The sequence below is a fragment of the Tamandua tetradactyla genome, chromosome 15, assembly GCF_023851605.1.
Source record: "Tamandua tetradactyla isolate mTamTet1 chromosome 15, mTamTet1.pri, whole genome shotgun sequence".
NCBI lineage: Eukaryota > Metazoa > Chordata > Mammalia > Pilosa > Myrmecophagidae > Tamandua > Tamandua tetradactyla.
The window spans coordinates 80,331,337-80,353,469 of NC_135341.1; the positions used below are offsets into that span (position 1 = coordinate 80,331,337).

The following is a 22,133-nucleotide window of genomic DNA, read 5'->3' on the forward strand; positions in this document are numbered from 1 at the left end:
TACCAATACTAAAATCTTCCATATATTTTTTCTCTGTAATCTACTGGGCCCTGCAAATTGAAACATTTAAAACCAGAGTAACTTTTCATTCATCTGCCTTTGGGGATACAGAATGATGAAAGAAACCTGGCCATTATGTGATATACTATTTTATACCCAACTGATTAACAGACATTGCTAGTTTGTCTTCAGTGGAAGTCAATCAACATGCCCGTAACCATTTTGTTTTAAAATAAAAACAATCGCAACAAGAACCTCCAGAACTGGTTGCATTTAAAGTCTAATAATATAAGAATTTAAAGAATGTTAACACACTACTAGTTTGAGACTCAAAAGATCTGTGCTAAAGTTATAAAATCTGTGCTTTTAGGCAAGTCCAAATCTCAATAAGACCCAGGTTACCTACTTGTAAAATGGGATTAAGATAACACCCATTTACAGTATATCTGCAATGGTTTAATTAAGTCAGAGCATTCATTTTCAAGCAATTTACAAAACGTCAAACACTAGCAAAGTAATAAAAAACAATGTTTCCTTCTTGGCCTCTTCTAAAAATGAGCAGGTTTGATCAGACGGTTTCCAAATCCCCTTACAGAACTAGTATTACATTTATAAATAACAAAATATTGTGACATCAAATAACACAGAGCACTCCATGCATTTTTGTAGGATTTATTCCAATTCAACAAATATTGTGAGTTATACATGACAAACACAAACCTGAGATTAGGATGGAGAATCAAAATATTTCTGCTCTGACAGTTTTAAAAAAATTAAATTGTTTTAATAATACATGCCTACTGTTAAACATTATCATCAACAACAATGACAAAACTCTCAAATAGTAGTATCAAACAAAACAAAGTAAAAATTAAGTTTCTCTCCTCATGCCTGCTCTCAAACAAATTCTATTTCCTAGAGGAAACCACTGTTAAGATTCTTGAGTATATAACTAGATATGTTCAGTATAGCATATGCTGAATGGTATAACTGCCATTATTACACTAGCCTTAGCCTGACAGACTGCAGAATTTTAGGCCTAGAAAAAACTGGCCCAATACAACTTTCAATTCTACAAATAAGTAATCTGAGATACAGATATATGATTTTTTAGGTGTTACTGATATATGGAAAATACACAACAAGCCAATGACATGGCTGGAACTACAGTTAGAATGTTGATACTTTTATCATGTGGTATCTTAATAATACAGATTAATAGATTATGTGTGCAAAATGCATATACATGGCTCTTAATTTTTCAAAGATACCTTACATTTTATAGGGGATCAGAAAGTTTGGCAATTTCTGATCAATTTATTATATATGAGTCATTAGAATAATTGTTTTAACAAGGAGGTATCTTAGCAATGAAAGATTAACTTTTAAAGTTTGCATGTGTCTTGAGGATTCTTACTTTTCAAGATTATCACTTAGAGAACAACTTTTAAACTCCAAACACAACCAATACAAAATGATTTCTGAATATACTTTAAATAAGAGAACTACCAACAGCTTCAAAGTGAGAAGAAATAATTTGAGAGAGATATCTAAGTAAGGAGAATTTCACATGATATAAATGCACACAAAACTGTCAACAGCAATCAGCTGAGTAATAAAACACCTAAAAGATGATGTAGTACCCTTTCTGGCATTAAAAAAAACAGCAGTATGGGCAAACAAAACCTGTATTATCCCTGTGGCAGTACAACCATTAAATGTGCATATGATAGACGATAAAAATGAAGCTATATTTTATTAGCAGAATTTATCAAGCATAAATTAAGAATATAGGCAAGGGATTTCAAAATAATTCTTAAACAGGATTGAAAATAATAAGAAACATTCAAAGAAGTGGTTTAAGAATAAGAGATTCTCATTCCAGTTATGGAATATAGCTAACCATGAATCAACCATTAATTAGGTTAAATTCTTAGGCAGATATGTATTCTAAGTTTACTAAATGTAATTACTGACATTCATTCAAAATACAAGTAATTTAGATAACCAAAGTGACCTCAGGGGAGAAAAATGGCATTTAAAAATCAACTAGATGAAGAAAATCAGAATAACAGTAATTGTGCTTAATATATAAACTCTTGATATTAAATTTTACCATATTAAAAAACATTTCAAAATATGTGAAAATGTAATACAGGTTTAAAGTGGCTTTTGTTACTAATAAAAGAAGGTTTACAATGATTATAGCTTTTCAAGACTGAAACTGTCAATCAAAGAAAAAACCTGAAGGCTAAACAACATATCCTCATCCTTCTAATTAAAAAACCAACCAGCCAACTAATAACTTTCGAAAGGTAGAGAAATCCTCCAATTACTAATGAAAAATTCAGAAAAAAAATTATTTCCCTGAGAAAGAATGCTCCATATTAAGCTTTTTATTTTATATGGTAAATATATTAAACATCATTACTGGTTAAATAGCTAGCTACTGCTTTGTTAAAATGAAGATATGTAAACATGCAAATATCTTTTTTTTTTAATAAAATGTTTGATCTTACTCATGTTCAAGCCTCTCTCATTTCATGAAACTACTATATAATATTTATATTTGTGTTAGATAATTCCAATGTGTGAAGCATTTTTTTGGGGGTTTGATTCTCTTGTCAGTTGTTTTGTGCCTGGTTCCTTTTTTATTTTTGAGTTGAGTGACATTTTCCCATGAGCCTCTCAATTTTTTTTAAAAAAATTTTATTTGTAGAAAATTCTTTATAGAGGCATTCCTTCAAAACAAAATCTATATATTCCGTTAGATGCTTAGAACATTGCAATCAAAATCTCAACCTTGGATTTTTAATTTTTGGGGGGGAGGGCATCTAAGTAGTAATAATTTAGGGTAAAAACTTATATGAAAGTTCATAGCTACAAACTCTCATGGGACACCTTTTTTTTTTGCTACTTTAATCAACAGTAACCTTTAAGACAGACTTTTTTCCTTGTAGTCTCTCATGCCACGAATGAAGCTGATGTATTTATTTCTAGTTTATTTCCCTCATACTGGGAATAGATCCCAACTTTATTGGAGGGATTTGGCCACCTATTAGATATTCCACTTTGGAAGGGCCTTGGACTTTTATTTGGAGTAGAAAAGATCTTCAGGGTGAGGCAGGTTTTAGTGTTTTGCTTCACTCTCTTGGGCCCCGTTTTCACTTAATAGTGGCTTGTATTTTCCTTTTTGTTTTGCCTTCACATGGATAATTAAAAAAAAAATTAAAAGAAAATTTACACAGCATTTTAAGATATTTTAAACAGATGGGTGGTTCATTTTGGGCCCTGAGATGCCATATTGACAGAATCAAAAGATACAACCTGTTATCTTTCAATATTGTTCTATCTTTTTAATAGGATGTCACAGCATCAGAGCTCTTACAGTTTCTTCTCTAGTTATTTCTCACAAGAATCTTAACTTTGTATAAATATACAACTATGCATCTATGGCTTGAAGGAGACTTTGGTTATCTTTCAAAAGGGGTAAACGCATAGGTACTCACAGAATAAAGCAAAAACTGATAATCACTATGTATTATATAAATTTATAATATTTATATTATAATAACTTAAAACAATACATTTTTGAATAATTACTTAAATAAGGTTATTATTTTAGTAGTAAGTTCTGCCTATAGAAACTTTTACTTACTTTGGAAGGAGAACCATCAGTAATTTTCACCAACTGCCAAAGAATTGAGTAATGGGAACACTGCAGTGCCTGCACGACTATCTGAATAAAGCGAAGAAGAAAAAGATGTTTTTTAACAAAAAAAAGTGAAAACCAATTTAAGTATGCACATTATTAAGAGAACAATATTTCAAGTGGCTTTTATCTTATAATAGTCTCCAACTCATATTTTTGCAGAATTAATGAGAATGTATGAAAAAGAGCTTAAAAAACACAGAAACCAATATATCAATCTAAAGAGCAAAGACAGAAGTAGTACTGTAAAATACGGACCTAATAATGCTATGCTTTAAATTAAATGCACTGCCACAAATATTTGGCTTACTCAGGTTCTCAAAAATAGATTGAAGAAATTATTTTTATTAAAATTTTGTAACGGAATGATCTACGCCTTTTGTCTTAAAGAATTTTTACTTTGAAATTTAATACTCATAAAGGAAGTACATAAAACAAATATGAAGCTTAAAAAGCAAAAACAGCCCTTTAATCACCACCCAGGTCAAGAAATAGAACACTCCTTCGAATAAACTCTCTTTACTCTTCTCTAAGGGTAACAGTTAGTATGACTTATATGGTAATCAGAACATTTGAAACTACCTATAACAGCCCCCCTAAATACTATGGTTTATTTTGCCCATCTGTGAACATTATTTAAATAGAATCATTCAATATACATCTCTTTGACTTCTTTAACATTTATGTTTAAGATTTACTCATGTTTTTGCATGTTGCTGTAATTCATCAGTTTTTAGTCGTGAGTAATATTTAGACTATATCCTTATTTATGTATTCATTCTATAGTATGGACTTTTATAATGCTTCTTAGTTTTAGGTCATTACGAATAATGCTGCTATGAACAATTTTGTATGTTTTCTGGGCATTTCTGCCTTTATTTCTCTAGGATAGAGGTTCTCAATTTTTCAGACTCAGGATCTCTTCAGAATTGTAAAAACATCAAAATATACTACCCCAAATTCTTGGAGGACAAGACTCCCCAGTGCTTGTCCTGGTATCAGCCAGCCTCTCTGGATTGCAGGCTGCTATCCCTACAACTGTGGCAGGGATGACGAATGGAGAATAGTGGCTAGTTTTCTCATGCAAACTTACAGAGGATGAGTAGGCTATCCCTTCATCAAGCACTCTCCTGTTGTTATAAATGTCTACTCAGATTCCAGAATTGCAAAATAATCGATTTCAATTACTCTTTCCAGCTCAATGGCTGCCTCAGTGGAAGGGCAGACCCCTAGAGCTTTACGCTCCGCCAACTGCTTGTTATCACTGATTTTATTGGATAATACCAAGTTTTTCAAATTGGCTATGTCTGGTAGCACTTCCTCCTAGCCTCTCTAATACACCTTAAACTAAGAAGGGGATATCTATATAATGTGTAAGAATAACCTCCAGGATAACCTCTCAAGTGGGTTTGAAATCTCTCAGCCACTGACACTTTATTTTGTTTCATTTCTTTCTTCCCACTTTTGGTTGAGAAGGTTTCTCAATTCCTTGATGCTGAGTCCCAGCTCATTCTAGGATTTCTGTCCCACGTTGCCAGGAAGGTCCACACCCCTGGGAGTCATGTCTCACGTAGACAGGGGGAAGGCAGTGAGTCTGCTTGTCGTGTTGGCTGAAAGAGGCTACCTCTGAGCAACAAAAGAGGTTCTCTTGGGAGTGACTCTTAGGCCTAATTTTAAGGAAGCTTAGCCTATCCTTTGTGGGCTCAAGTTTCATATGAACAAACTCCAAGATTGGGGGCTTGCCTTATTGATTTGGTTGTCCCCACTGTGAGAATATCAAGAACTCTCCACTTGAAGTTGAATTTTCCCCCTTTCTTACCATTATTCCAAGGGGACCTTGCAAATACTTTCTTATTCACTGTTCAAATCCTTCTGGGATTTATTGAGGCATCACTCTGGACAAACCTACAAAATCTCATGCCCTACTCAAGGTTCCATGTAGTTATAGTGTTCAATTGAGCTGTCCACATAAGTTATATTAGGAAATGCAGTAGTCAAAATATAAATTTTGTACCAAATATTTTTTGCTTTAGCTTCACACATAAGTTAGTTTTAAAATATTAATTACCATCTATTTTCAACTCTACATTATTGACATTCCTTCGTTCTTCCTTAGTCAAAACATTTTAAAATTTGTATATTTAGTCACTATCATTGTACATTCTAGGCATTCCTAGATTATATCATCTCAGTCTTTATTGTCTATCTTTCCTTCTGGTTTCATTTGTGTCCCCAGGCCTCATCCCTCTATCATTCTCACATTCAGCTTCATTCAATGTTCTAACATTGTTGTATTACAGTTAGGTAGTATTGTGTTATCCATTTCTGAATTTTTACAATCAGTCCCATTGCACAATCCGTATCCCTTCAGCTCCAATTACCCAATATCTATCCTATTTCTATCTCTTGATGACCTCTGTTCTTAACTGAAATTCTCAAAGTTCATTCATTAATGTTAGTTCATATCAGTGAGACCATACAGTATTTCTCCTTTTGTTTCTGGCTAATCTCACTCAGCATAATGTCCTTTATGTCCATCCATGTTGTTACATACTTTATAACTTTATTCTATCTTACAGCTGCATAATATTCCATTGTATGTATATACCACAGCTTGTTCAGCCACTTGTCTGCTGATGGACATTCTGGCTGTTTCCATCTCTTGGCAATTGTAAATAATGCTGCTATAAACATTGGTGTGCAAATGTCCGTTTGTGTCTTTCTCAGGCCTTTTCTCGACTAATATTGTTCTGACCCTGCAGAAGGTCTTTAAATAACAGCAAGTATTAGTCTAGTGACAAAGATTTCTTCCAACTCTATTGCCCTGTACTCATGTTTCCATGAGGGAATGTTGTTTCTGGGAGGAAACAGTAATGTGTGTGTCACATTTCTGGGTGAAAATAGTTAAATAAAAGAAATGTCACCTCTATCTTTTTTTCTCCAGTCTGCAAGGATACCAGTGCCTCAGGAGATCCTGGGTTCCTAAGTAAGTGGGCACAGCAATGACACTTCCTTCCCCTAATTGTATCTTATGGTTATAGGATAAATAAATAAATTTACATTGTGTTAAGTCACTAAGATTTTGAGATTAATCTATTAGAGCAGCTAGAACTACCTTAATTAATGTAATGTTATTTATTAGCTTCTTCCTTAATAATTACATTTATATCTCTAAAGTAATAGCTCTTTACATCTGATTAACAGATTGAACCAATGAAAATCATTCAAACTAGGCCAGGGATCTAACATATATTGAAGATGAATTATTATTAACTAAAAAATTTTTTAAAAAGGATAAACTCTAGAATGTCTGAATTTGGGAAAAGTGGATTTATATGGAAAATAAAAAACGATTTAAGCCTTGAGAATAATAATAGGGAAAATGACATGTATGTAAAATATATATATGCATGTATAGAGATATATTATGTACACAGATAGGACATATTTGTAATTCTGAAAATCCACATAATGGCAGAGGATAAATTTGGGCTCCCTTTCTTTTGCTATTTGCAAAAGACAAAAAAAAAAGAGAGAGGAGAATCTAACTCCTTCTAGCAGGTACCTGAATGATAAAAGAGTGAACTAAATCTAATGCTAGGCTGCTACTCATAATTCAATATTGTTACTACATTACAGAATATCAGGAGTGACAATTATCATCCTTATTAAAAAGAGGCTTTATTATATAAAATGACAGATATCATATGATTTCACTTATTTCAACATGGCATCACTAAAGAGTATAGAAGATGACACCTGAGAACATGTAAAGGTGTTCAACATCATCAGCATCAGGAAAATGCACAGAAGCCATAATGAGACAGCTAAAGTACAAATGCTAACAATGTAAGTTACAGCAAGGATGCAGAACAAATCACTGGCAGGAATGTAGAATGGTACAGCCACTCTGGAAAATTTTGGTAGGTTCTCATAAAGTTAACATACACTTACTATATGACCCAGTGACAGCACTTCTGGGACTTTAATTTAGAGAAATGGAAAATTATGTACACGCAAAAACTTCTTGCTCATGAATGTTCATAAAAGCTTCAGTTATGACAGCCAAAAGTTGAAAATGATCTGAATGTCCTACAACAAGTGAATGGATAAACAAACTGTGGTATATCTAACAATAGAATACTGTGCCAGTTTGAATCTGTGGTGTACCCCAGAAAAGCCATGTCCTTTAATTCTCATTCAATATTATTAGGTGGGAGATTTTTAATTATCCATGGAGATGTGACACCACCCAACTGTGGGTGGTAACTTTTGATTAGATGGGTTCCGCAGAGATGTGTCTCCACCTATTCAAGGTAGAGTTGCTTGCTAGAGCTGTTTAAGAGGGAACCATTTTGGAAAAAAGCTGTGGAACCCATGCAGCCAGAGACCTTTGTAGATAAAGAAGGAAAACGCCCCTGAAAGCTTCATGAAACAAGAAGCCTAAGAGAAAGTTAGCAGATATTGCCATGTTCGCCATAGGCCTTTCAGAGAGAAATGCTGAATATCACTGGCCTTCCTGAATCAAGGTTATCTTTCCCTGATGTCTTTAGATTGGACATTTCTAAAGCATTGCTCTAATTTGGACATTTTCATGGCCTTAGACATCTGAACTTGCAACTTAATAAATTCCCCTTTTTAAAAGTTGATCTGTTCCTGGTATACTGCATTCAGCAGCTAGCAAACTAGAACAAATACTATTCAGCAGCAAAATATCAACAACAAACTACTGATTCACGCAACTTGGTAGAATCTTAAAAATATTACATGCAGCGAGAACACAGTCTTAAAAGGTTATATATATATATATTCACTGTATGAGTCCATTTATTAGCAACACTAAAGCAGTAACGATAGTGATGGAAATCAGATCAATGAGCTATGCTACCAGCAGGCATATTATAGCTTAAATTGAATTTAAAAAGATCATTTGAATAGTGACAAATTTTCAAGCAGTAAAAGAATATCTTCTATCAAAAAAAAAACACAAAAAACAAAACTAAAAGAATTTCAAAAGATTAATTATGAAGTAGACTAAGGCACATCAATGCTTGGCATTAAGGACCCTGGAATTTTACTGTCAAATTATCTTATAAATTTCAGGTATTTGATACAAGGAAGAATGGGAAGAAAAATACACATGTCAATAAAAAGTCCAGTGTGAAATACTGTATCTCCATTTGCTTATCTCCAAAATGGCATATGGACCAGGAGTTCACATCGCACAATTTTAGATCCATCCTTAAACAGTTTCATGTGCACCAACTTTTTCTCCAATAACAAAACATACTGTAAGCTATAAAATAAAAAGTAGATCTTTTTGCCACTGATCATGTCAGCAATCTACTGAAAAGATTCAATAAAACAATTTCCACTGATGATCTTTAAAGTCGAGAGCAATAAGGCAAACAGATGTACAAACCACAATGAAGCCTAAAGCATAAAGAAAAATAATATAACACTTTGCGAAGATAAAATCAAGATCATATTAAAGGGTGGAAGTGGACAAAGTCATAATTACAAGATTAAGAATATTCTCTTAAAGAGAGTGAATCAAAGTTAAATGGATAGTTCCTGCAAACACATTCCAAACATCTAAATGCCAGAAGTAAGACTATTAAAATACAAAGAGAAAAAAGAATTTGAGTATATTTAAATAATGTGGAGATCTCTGGAAAAACTTTCTAAGCCTGACATCAAAGAGAGAAAACAAAAGCAAAAAACTGCCAATTCCATTCATACAAAAACAAAAAGTTTTCTGGGCAAAATATGATAAATACAATTCAAATTTCTACTGGTAAAATATTCTAACACATGACATAGGATTAAGAGCATTAATACTGAAAAAACAAAACAAAACTATCACAAAAACAACTAAAAAGACAAAGCATGTGAAAAGGTAATTTTGCAGAGGTATATAAATAATAAGAGATATAAAGATATGAAAATTTGAAATAGTAATGTTTCGTAAAAATGACAGCTGTCATGATACAAAATATTAAGAATTGACATTTTCACTGTTTATTTTTTCAAAATGTCTGTTCAATGCTCAATGTGCCTTCTCTAAGGCACAAGACAAGGGCTTAAAAATAAATATACTGCCGGCTCTCAGAGAAATAAGCCTGAAGGGAAAACAAGTAAGTTTCAACAACAACTTAATAATTGTTATGATGAAGTGCACATACAGGATCAGATTCTAGGCAAGAAGAGAGCTAACATCCTAACCAGAAAGACAAATGGTCACTAGAAAAAACTTCTAGAGAAGGAAATATTTATACTAAATCTAATAGGAAAAATAGTAAGATTTAATCTGGCAAGAGGGGCCAATCTCAGCAAAGGAAATGTAAATTTCAAGGAACCCTTTATTAATAAAATATAAACAGGTGGTACTATATAAGTACAAGCATAAATTGAAGTTGAATCAGCAGAAACCAATTAGAGGTCCTTATAGGAGGGTAACCACACATCCTGGTTTATGCCTATGTCCTGGAGTAATTATTAATCCCACTCCATTTCACTTAAAAAACTACCTGTTTGGACAAAAATATGGATACCTTCAATACAGGCCACGACAAAGAAATCTGGGTTTATCCTAAAAACGTTAGGGAACTACAGAAAGACATGTGATCAGAAAAGTGATGTGATCAAAGACTTTAAAAATATGACACTGGCAACAGAAAGAGAAGTGGACCTATTTGTTCTTATTTAGTTTTTTAATGTAATATATGACAGTGTGAAAACAATTATGTTATGGAGCATAATAAAAAAATTAAACCCATGAATGAACCAGGCAATTTAAGAACTCATATACTACCAATAACTTTGTCTCTACATATGAGCTTTACTCTTCCTATATCATACCCTGGGTAAATCATCCTCTTAAAAAAATACAGTTTATTACACATACATGTATCATGAGATGTTACAATGCTTAATTCTGCTGGTTTCTGAGCTTTTAAAATGGTGTCATACTGATTTTTCTTTTGCAAAGTTTTCTGCCATTATTTCTTTGAATATCCCTTCTGCCTCTTTCACTCTTTCTTCTCCTTCAGGGACTCCCTTAATATGTACATTGGTATGCTTGATGGTGTCCCACAAGTCTCTTAGGCTCTGTTTATTTTTTTCCACTCTCTTTTCTTTTCTTTCTGCTTCTCAGTCTGAATTATTTCAATTGTCCTGATTTTGAGTTCACCAAAATCTGCTGTTGAAGCACTCTAGGGAATTTTTCATTCAGCTACTGTGGTCTTCAACTTCAGTATTCTTGTTTAGTTCCATTTTTAAATTTCTATTCCTAATTGAAATTCTCATATTGTTCACTCATTGTTTTCCTGGTATCTTTACTTCTTTCTTGGTGCTTTCCTTTATCTCCTTGGGCATACTGTGGTTCATGGTAAAATATTCACCAGCATAAAAGGTGTCCAATTCAAATTAAGTCTGTTTATGGTTACAAATTTCTTATTTTCCATTGAGAAAGCCACTATGAACAGTTTACGTATCATTCCAGAAATAACCTTTCAACTGAAGATATTTCTATGTTGATCTTCTCAACACCTTTTAAAATTATATATAGTATTCTGCTCCTTGCTTTTTTACATTCAATATATCTAAATATCTTCTCATGGAATATTAAAGGATAAATAACATGTACCTCATTTTTGTATGCATAGCTACATATGACTGCACAAAATCAAAACTATTTACTGGGTTTGAGGAGGTGGGGCAAAGATGGTGGCATAGAGAGGTATGGAATTTAGTTAGCCCTCTAGAGCAAATAACCAGGAATTGTCTGGAACAACTATTTGGGGGACATGATAACTGAACAACACAACGTAAACCAGTCTGGAAAGGGCAGAAGGGCCAAGATCACAGTACAGAACAGTAAGTAAAGCTCCCAAACTGCAGAGGCTGGTGTTCCTTCCAGACTGGCATGGCAAGCTGTCGGAGACACTTTCCAGTGGGAAAAAGAAGCAGTATCTACTAGAAGCAAGGGAAGGTAGCTCAATCAAGCTCCAACTGCATTTAAATTAATAAATTTGAAATGCTGAATATAAGCTTCAAGCACAGATAAATCCAGAGAAAGCTGGAAAGTAATCCTGAGGTTCCTTGTGGCACAGAGGAAACATGACTGATGAAGAAATAATCAAAACAAAAAATACAGGCTTTTGGAGTTGGCTGAGCTCAGAATACTGGAAAAGGGCTGTAGCCCAAGAAAAGGGGCACATGGAGCCAGATACCAACTCTGGCTCTTGACTGGTGAACCCTGGGGACAGGTTCTGAAAAGGGATTTTATTTTATCTATCTCTTTTTTTTTTTCAAGAATTCCAAGTAATTCATTAGAGAATGCAGCAGGCATTTTCAAGTCAGTGGTGACTCAATTAAGGGCAGAGTTAAGATAATTTTGAGAGACAAACTAACAGGTCAACTGAAGAAGATAACCTGGCAAAGGGTATATCTCCTCCCAAAAAAGGGGGGTGGGGTGGGGACCAGCTCAAGTGGTGGCCCTCATTCAGAGAATTCAGATGCTTGAGGTTGGGAAACAAAAATAGATTAAGTTTGCCTTCCACTCCATCATCTGACTCAAGCAAGCCCCTAGCAGGGACATGGTCTGCAGAGAATTAAAGGCATCATACCAATTCACACTGGTAGGGAGCTAGCTGTACGTTGACAAGCACACCTGCTGGGCAGGATAGTAGAAACACTGAATTTAGACACTCATCAGGAAAGTCAGATAAACTGCTAGGCAGGACAGGAAAAGGACAGAGTTTAGACACTCCACAGGAAAGTCAGACAACCTGCTGAGCCACATCCTCCGGGAAACATGATAGAGATTACACTGTCTTCCTGAGACCCGGGCCTACCTTGTCTGGGAAAATATGATTGGGGTTGATCATATGTGGGGAGACCCTTCCCAAATAGGAAGGGCAACCAGAAAAACAAGAGCTGAAAAAAATTCCAATCAGTTAAACAGAAACTTTGGTTGAGGCTTAGAATAAGCTGAACTGGATGCCAAAGAACAGATCCAAGCAACAAGAAAATCCTAGGTAAAGAGTGAAACAACCTCCAGAATAAATTAATCAAGGAGAGCAGATACCTACACACCAGCAAAAAATTACAATACTAGGAAAAATGAAAATTGGCCCAGTGAAAGGAATAAACTAACAGTTTAAATAAGATACAGGAATTGAAACAACTAATTAAAGATGTTCAAACAAGCATGCTAAATAAATTAAAAAATCGAATCGAGTTGAGGGAAGATATAGCAAAAGAGATAAAGGATACAAAGAAGACATTGGGTGACCATAAAGAAGAACTTGAAAGCTGAAAAACAAAGAGCAGAACTAATGGGAATGAAAGTCACAATAGAAAGAAGAAAAACACAATGGAGAGACTTAGCATAACAGATTTGAAGAGCCAGAAGAAAGGATTAGTGAATTAGAGGATAGGACACCTGAAACACTACACACAAAAGAACAGAAAGGGAAAAGAATGGAAAACTACGACCAGGGTCTCAGGATACTGAATGACAACATGAAGCATATGAATGTAAGTGTTATTGGTGTCCCAAAAGGAGAACAGAAGGGAAAAGGGACAGAAAGAATAATGGAGGAAATAATCACTGGAAATTTCCCACTTCTTATGAAAGACATAAAATTATAGATCCAAGAAGCATAGTGTACTTGAAAGAGGATAGATTCGAATAGACCTACTCCAAAACACTTATTAATCACATTGTGAAATGTCAAACAGAGAGAATTCTGAAAGCACAATATAAAAGTGATCCAGCACATACAAGGGAAGCTCAATAGGCCTATATGCATAATTACATGCATTTTGAATAGTGAGTGAGATGTTGATTTGTACAAGTTAGTGTGATGCCTGATATATCCAGAGTAATCTTGGCAGAAAATAAAAAAGTACTTGCAAAGTTCCCTGGGGAAAAAGATGGAAATATTAAATTACCAACCTAGGGAAGACCTGATATTCTGACAAGCACTGGGGATTATTAACTTAATAGGCCAATACCTCAATTTGGTATTTGCCTTTATGGAATTTATCTCTGCAAATGAGAAGCTAAGAGCACTTAAATTATGCCTAAGAGTGACCTCCAGAGAACTTCTTTCGTTGTTCTCTGGCCTCTCTCTAAGTCAACTCTGCAGGCAAACTCACTGCATTCCCCCTCTCCTGCTATGTGGGACATGACTCCTAGAGGTATAAATCTCCCTGGTAACATGGGAGCTGACTCCTGGGAATAAGCCTGGCCCTTGCATCATGGGATTGAAAAAGACTTCCTGAGCAAAAGGGTAAGAGAAAGTAAACAAAGCTTCAGTTCGCTGAAAGATTTCAATTAGAGTTGAGAGGTAATTCTAGAGGTTATTATTAGGTATTTTTAATTGTGAAGAATGACATACATTAAAAAAAAGGAATAAATTTCAAAGCATACCATAACAATTAGTTATAGAACAGATTTCACAGTTTGGTATGGGTTACAGTTTTACAATTTTAAGTTTTTCCTTCTGGCTGTTCCAATACACTGGAGACTAAAAGAAACATCAATATAATGATTCAGGAGTCATATTCATTTGTTAAATCCTATCTTCTCTTTTATAATTCTATTTTCTTCTTTGATATTTTTAAAAAATTATTTATTTTAATTGATAAATATGGTCACATACCATGTAATCATTCAAAGTCTAATCAATGGTTCACAATATCATCATATAACTGTGCATTTATCATCACAATTGACTTTTTTTTCCTTTTTGTGAAGAATAACATATGCACAAAAAATAACATAAGCACAGTGCAATAATTAATTACAGAACAGATTTCACAGTTTGGAATGGGTTACAATTCCACAATTTTAGGTTTTTATTTCTAGCTGCCTTAAGATACTATAAACTAAAAGAAATATCAATATAATGATTCCACGATCATACTCATTTGCTATACCCTACCTTCTTTGTATAATTCCACCTTTGATCTTTCTCCCACTCTTTAAGGGTAGTTGGGTTATGCCCATTGTAACTTTCTCATGTTGGAAAGGGCTGTTGATAATATGGCATAGGAGGATGGAACTAGTATGTTCTGGAGAGGCTGACCTTCTGCATTTAAGGACTTACGTGGTTCAGGGACGCATCTGGAAGTTGCAGTTTTCTGGAAAGTTACCCTTAAGGCATGGAACCTTTGTGGAATCTTGTATAATGCCCTAGGTATTCTTTAGGATTGGCAGGGATGATTTTGGTTGGGGTTTGGCAAGTTATGATAGGTAGCAATCATAACTGAAGCATGCATAAGAGTGACATCCGGAGTAGCCTCTCAACTCTATCTGAACTCTCTCAGCCACTGACAACTTATATACTTTTTACACATCTTTAGTTAGGGTGTCTCCACGGAGACTTCTACCCCTGGATGCCACGTCTCACGTAGGTGGGAGGGCAATGGTTTCACTTGCAGAGGTGGGCTTAGAGAGAAAGGGAGGCCACATCTGAGCAACAAGAGAGGTCCTCTGGAAGTAACTCTTTAAGCATACTTACAGGTAGGCTAAACTTCTCCAGTAATACACAAGCTTCACAAGAGCAATCCTCAAGATCAAGGGCTTGGCCTATGGATTTGGGTGTCCCTAATATCTGACACAGTAACAGGGGTTTCTCTGGTGATAAAGTTTAATACTTCCATAATTTTTCTCCCATCCTTCAAGGAACTTTGCCAATACTTCTGGATTATCTGCCTAATATATTCTGGAATGTATCCAGACATTACATTAAGCCATACAGGATTAAAGGCCCTCATTCTCATTTCAGGTTCCCTGTGTTTGGATTGTTTAAATGATCTACCCAGACAGGCTGAGTTAGATTATGTTCTACAGAAAATTTAGATTCTGGACAAAATAAACCTTTTGTCCTTTGGTCTATTCTCAGGCATTTTATAGTATCCCTTTTCAGTTTTGGGGGTATGGAAGTAGTTAGAGGGAAATGTCTGAAACTGTTGAACTGTAATTCAGCAGGCTTGATTCTTGAAGATGACTGAATAACCATTTATCTTTCATGGAGGAATCACGTGATTGTGAAAATTTGTGATTGACACTGCTTGCATGGGCAGATGAGTAAGAAAATAAAGAAAAAAGAATAATAAGGAGGAATAGGGGTTAAGGGATGTTTTGGGTTTTCTGTTTTACTTTTATTTTAATTCTTATATTTATTGCTTTTGGGGTAATGAAAATTTTCAAAAACTAATTGTGATGAGGAATGCATAACCATATGATGATACTGTGAACCATGGATTGTACACTTTAGATGAAAATATGGTATGTGAATATATGTCCACAAAACTGCATTATAAACAAAACCAAACCAAACAAAACCTATATACTATGTTACCTAATTGGTTCTGCACATTTACATAGATTTAAATTTTTTTCATAAGTGTTATCATGAATACCTTTGTACACTCATTCCAAACATATTTCTGTAATTTAAATTACCAAAACTGGAAAATGCTTGGATGAATGGTATATCCACTTTTTATTTTGATAGAGATTGGCAAGTAACTTCTAAAAAGGTTACATCAATTTGATCTTATAATAGTATCTGAATGTATGCTCATTTCTCATTAGCTGAAAGAAAATGCAGAATAAGACTATAAGGAGATAACATCTCACAATTATAAGAATGGCTGCTATTAAACAAACAGGAAAGTACAAATGAGAGAGAGGATGTGAAGAAATTGGGACACATGTACCACTGGTGGGAATGTATAAATGGTACAGCTTCTATGGAAGACACTCTGGCAAGACTCAGAAAACTAAATATCGAGTTGCCCTATGACCTGGCAATAACATTACTCAGTATATTTACTCAGTATATACCCAGAAGAACAGAAAACAGTGACACAGACATTTGCACACAGATGTTCATAGCAGCATTATTCACAATTGCTACAAGATGGAAAATTCCAAGTGTCCATCAACAGACAAGTAGATAAAGAAAATGTGGTATATATTGATGGAATATTATGCAGCATTAAAATGAAACAAGGTCCTGAAGCACATGACAGCATGGCTGACCCCTGAGGACATAATGCTGAGTGAAATAAGCTAGACATCAAAGGATAGATCCTATATGATTTCGCTAATATGACCTCGGTAAAGGTAAACTCAGAGGCTTATAATATAGAAAGAAAAAAGAGGACCTAGAGATACACAGAAGGTAGAGATGGGTGAATAGTTAATGAGGTTGAACTTAAATTTAAGGGCATGGATAAAAGTGAAGGCAGTTCATTAGTGGGTTTATAAGTAACACTGCCATCTTGAAGGTGAATATGGTGAAAGGAATTATATAGAGCCATGTATTCCACTGATTAACACTACAAATAAAATAAGTTCTTACATGAATTGCATCAAGGGTATGACTCTTACACAAAAAGTCAATAGAGGGGCTTAGGGGGAAAACTACTATTCCATGTTATGGTCTATATTTAAAAGGAAGAGATCAACAGTACCACAGCAATAGTAGGTTTAAATAATTTGGGGTGGGGGGACAAAAGTTAAGGGGAGGTTTGGATTTTCTACTGGTGAGGGTGTGTTTATCAGTCATTTTTCTATTTGAACCAATGAAAATTGTCTAAAATTGAAAATGCTGATGACTGTACAACTAAGTGAGGATACTATGAGACACAGTAAAATGAGACATTATGTAGTGCAAAATAAGCTGGAAACATAAGAACAAATATTGTATAGTCTCTTTTAGAAAATACTTATAAGAAAATTGGGGCCTAGGTTGTAAGCTCTTATAGCAGTAACATTAGCCGGGAGCTGTAAATGTTAATTCTAGATTTTGAGACGCTGTGCTATATATGTATGACAGGTATCTCCATGGGACACTGTCTATCGTGTGACACCTAAGACTCACAATTGGAATTCTGCAGCTCTGAAAGCCAGTACTGCTACACACAACCATAAAAGAAGCCAAAAAAGAGATCAGGCTTCAATTGGAAATAAGAACAAAGCTGATCTGGTCAGGATTAAGGTATATGAGAATATAGGAGTAGGGATGATATTTCCTGTATTTCCGACCTTCACCCACTCTATGAGACCAAAGGATAAGAGCTTTATTTTGTCCAAAACCTAAATTTTTTATAGTACATAATGGAATTCAATCTGTCCTGATAGCTCATTTAAACAACCTAAATACATGGAGGTCAGAGTAAGGATGAGGGCTTGTAATTCTGTGTAGCTTAAGGTAATACCCAGATACATACCAGAACACTTTGGGCACACAATTAAAAAGTACTGGCAAAGTTCCTTGAGGGACTGTAGAAAAATATATGGGATCATTAAACATTACCAGCAGGGAAATTTCTGATATAGTTTCACACATTAGGAACTCCAAAGTTAATAGGCCAAGCCCTTGATCTTGATGCTCACTCTTGTGAAGTTTATTTCTGCAGCAGATAAGCTAAGGCTACCTACAGGTATGCCTAAGATTCCACAAAATTCCGTTTGTTGCTCAGATGTGGCCTTTCTCTCTCTAAGCCCAACTGTGCACCCTCGCTGCTATGAGGGACATGACTCCCAGGGATTAGTCTGGCCTTGGCCCTGTGCAATGGCCAATGCCTTTCTGACCAAAACGAGGAAAAGAAATGTAACAGAATAAAGTTCAAACATAGTCAAGAGGCTATTCTGGCAGCTACTCTTATGCAAACTTCAGCTAGATACTGGTAATTACCATGATTTGCGAAACCCCACCCTAAACCATTCCTGTTAACCCTAAAGGACAACTAGGGTTCTATATGAGACTCTATAAAAATTCATGCACTAAGATTACTTTCCATAAACCTATAACCTTCAAATGGATTACTAAACCATATAAATCCTGCAATCCAGAGGGGCCAGCCTCTCCAAGAATATCAAACAGTTTCATTGTCCTATGCCAAATTATCAACACCCCTTTCCAAATGAAAAAATTAGAATAGGCATATCCTAAACACACCCCTAAGATTGGGAGAAGGATCAAAGAAGGAGAAGCTATACCGAGAAGATAGGATTCAACAAATGAGTATGACGGCTGAATAAAGATATCTCTTTTAGTCTCCAGTGTCTTGAAGCAGCTAGAAGGAAAAACCTAAAATTGTGGAACTGTTAACTCACACCAAACTCTGAAATCTGTTCTATAACTATACTTGGTACAACATACTTTGAAATTCATTGCTTTTTTGTATATATGTTATACTTCACGATAAAAAATGTTAAAAAAAACTAAACCATGACTAAAACTTAGTATCATTGACAAACAGTATGCCTTGAAAATATTTTCATTATATTGAATTAATTTTTGAAATTGCAAGTATAGTTATTAATCTTATTAAACTTTCTATTCATAATTTGTTTTATTTTAATATTAAACTTTTGAGATACATTAGAGCAAAGCTTCTCTAATTTTTTCCCCTGCTCCAGGACATATGAAGATATGATAAACCTATTAGTAACATTCTATTACTATGGCAGTAATTGTCAAGGAAGTGGCTACATTAAAGAATTATTAACACTTTCTATGACAGGCCTTTGATTAACATATGTGATCTCAGAAAAGATTAGCTTACTAAATTGACGAAGAGGGAATATCAACAATAATCCCCCTACCTGTTCTGGCATAGCTCCATGCTCAATTCCAGTCTTCAATAATCTGTAGCAATTACCAAAAAGATCCCATTTTGTGAGATCATGAGCACTAAAAAAAAAAAAAAAAAAAAAAAAAAATGTTAATTTTAATCTTGAGCAGAAGAAAATGAAAAATTCTGCTCAGTTTTAGTGGGTAGAAGAATAAAATACTTTTCTTTAAAAGTGAAAAAGATCCAAAAAGGAATGTTCAAGAGCTTTAAAAGAAAGCAAGAAAAAAGCAAACAAGTGAGTAGGCTGGTAAGAGGCTGATCTTAGGAATTCATTAAAATAAATAAGCACATCATACATTTAACTTAAGGTCACCACCACACAGTCAATATAAGCTCATATTCTATAGATGGGTAATATTTCTTACAAATATATTTTAAAACACATTTTAAACAAATCTATACTGATTAAAAATATAACCGCATGTGTATCTTTAAAAAACAGACCTGTACTAACTAGTTTGAGAAATAAGAAAGATAAAGACAAGGGAAGAGAAATATGGAAAAGCTCAAAAACTTTAATGCAGCTATTTACCTGGGCTGAAAGCTTCTATATGAAATAATAATCGAGCAATTATACTAAAAACAGTCCTTTTTGACACTGGCAACTGAAATAAGAGTTTTTTTCTCTATGGAATTCCAAAAAACTTTTATGTATGTATAAAGAAAACGCTACGGTTTTAGAAACTGCTTTTGAACTCTGAATTCTGCATTAACATAAGGGCTACTACACCCAAACATTCTTCTGACAACAAAGTTCTGTATTCTTTCTCGACAATATTAAGTCTAACTTTTTACAAGAACATTAAAGTTACAGTATGAAAATGACACATATTGATTTGAACCATTTTTTTGCAATCAAGTTCAACTGTTCTGCTCACAAAGAAAACAATGATAAAAATAAATAAATAAAAATAAAAGAATAATTCATGGAAAGAGTTTAGAGGAAAAACTTCATAGCTTTTTGCCAAATCTTATTTAGCAAGCTTTCTAAAAGCAATCAGTTGAAAATTATCTGTATAAAACTCTAGCTTATAGAACAAATTCATCTCAGTGTGAAATAATACTGATCATGACTTAAACTTTTATAGTACACTGAATGTACATTTTATCCCTTAAGAAGTCAAATTATAATAACAAAACATAATTCATTTGGAGAATATTGGAAAAAAATCAAGGAAGAAACATCAAAATACTTCTCTAAAATGTTTCATTGTTATGTTGATGTTAAATATTACAAAGATAATTAGTCTGTTTTGTGTTTGCTAGTATGTTATTTACTAAATCTATTTTAAATAAAACATACTTGTGAAAAGAAGTTAACCGCTTTAATGTAGAAAGAACATTGTAAATATCATCATCATCCGCTTCTTCTCCCTATAAAAAAATAAATATCACCTCATCACCATAATTTAATTTATCCTCAAATTCACATGAAAACAAATACTTACTGTCTAAAGAAATTCTTTTTTATTATATAAAAAGTACATACCCACTGTAGACAAACGAGGAAATACAAATAAGCAAAAAGGAAAAAAAAAAAGTATACAATACAATCCCAACACCCAGAGATATATAATTTTGGCCATTATTAACAACGCCGTGATAAACATGACTCTGTACACTTTTCTGATTAATACCATAGGATAAATTCATTGAAATTAAAATTGTTTGGGGTAGAGGTATGTACATTAAAGATTTCATGATTATTTGAAAGATTTTACTGATAGGCAGTTACTTCTATAGCTTGAAAACCACAACGCAAAATCATAATAATGGTTGATAAAAATTAAAAATTCCTGTAGTAGGGACAATGCCTTTTAAAAACTTGTTATGGATTAAAAAGGAAATTCTATCAGCCTGGTCATGTGAGCACAGAGTTAAAGGACCTCCGGATTGTCTTATACAGATTGAGGAGAGAGTGAACAGAAGTAGAGAGCATACCCCTGGTGAGCATAATCAGTTTGTATGTTCTATTCATCAGCACAGCATAATAATTAAAATACAAATGATGCCCCATGAAGAGGAAAACAGAAAAATAAGTTAAGAAAAGCCAGATCTTTTCTTTTTTAAAAGAGGAAACAAATCTAGCTTTCATGAAACAGAATTTTTTAGATGAATGTAAAGTATGACAAAGGTTGATCTTCCCAGGATGTACAACGGCAATGATGCTATTAAAATGGGGTAGAGAATAACTGTACTAGATTTTTTAAAGGAAACAATTTACACATCCAGGTACCTTGAATAATAATGAGCCCAAATTATTTTATGTACATATCAACTTTAAACCAGACCTCTTGCAGTAGATCTTCCACAGAATGATTGAATCGGTCTACAAACTCATCAATCAGCTGGCTTCGAGCTATGTCAACTCTGTTCTGGATAGTATATTCTTCACTGCATAAGATGCTATAGGTTTTACTGCAGGCTTCTAGAACGTCTGATTCTACATGTTTCTCCACAACAAACTTAATCTGCTTTAACAGAGCATCCAGATGCTTAGGAGGGAAAAAGAAAAAGTGTGATATTTATATTACCAACAGAAAATTAAAAATTAGTATCTGTCAAATAACAAATAAGGCTATAAAACTGCATAAAAATAAAATAATAAAATTGACTGTAATAGCAAGATTTCAATTTCATAGTGGCTTACTTTTTCCATTCTTCCTGTGCTGTAGATTTCTAAATCAAAATACTGTGGGATCTGTAGCAAGTTTGCTACTTTCTCTGCATCAGCAGAATACTACAAGGAAAAGAA

At 34.0% G+C, this 22,133-nt stretch overlaps 1 protein-coding gene across 11 annotated transcripts in view; it reads right to left on the bottom strand.

Moving 5' to 3' along the window:
* Positions 1-22,133, bottom strand: part of STAG1 (STAG1 cohesin complex component) — a 496,328-nt gene that overhangs the window by 78,431 nt on the left and 395,764 nt on the right. For all 11 annotated transcript variants that reach the window (XM_077130207.1, XM_077130206.1, XM_077130208.1 and 8 more), the window contains 5 exons: positions 22,029-22,118; positions 21,670-21,873; positions 20,682-20,752; positions 19,350-19,437; positions 3,659-3,739 (listed from right to left, as the gene is read on the bottom strand). In XM_077130207.1, the coding sequence (XP_076986322.1) occupies positions 3,659-3,739; positions 19,350-19,437; positions 20,682-20,752; positions 21,670-21,873; positions 22,029-22,118 (534 nt within the window). The remainder of the gene's footprint in view (positions 1-3,658; positions 3,740-19,349; positions 19,438-20,681; positions 20,753-21,669; positions 21,874-22,028; positions 22,119-22,133) is intronic.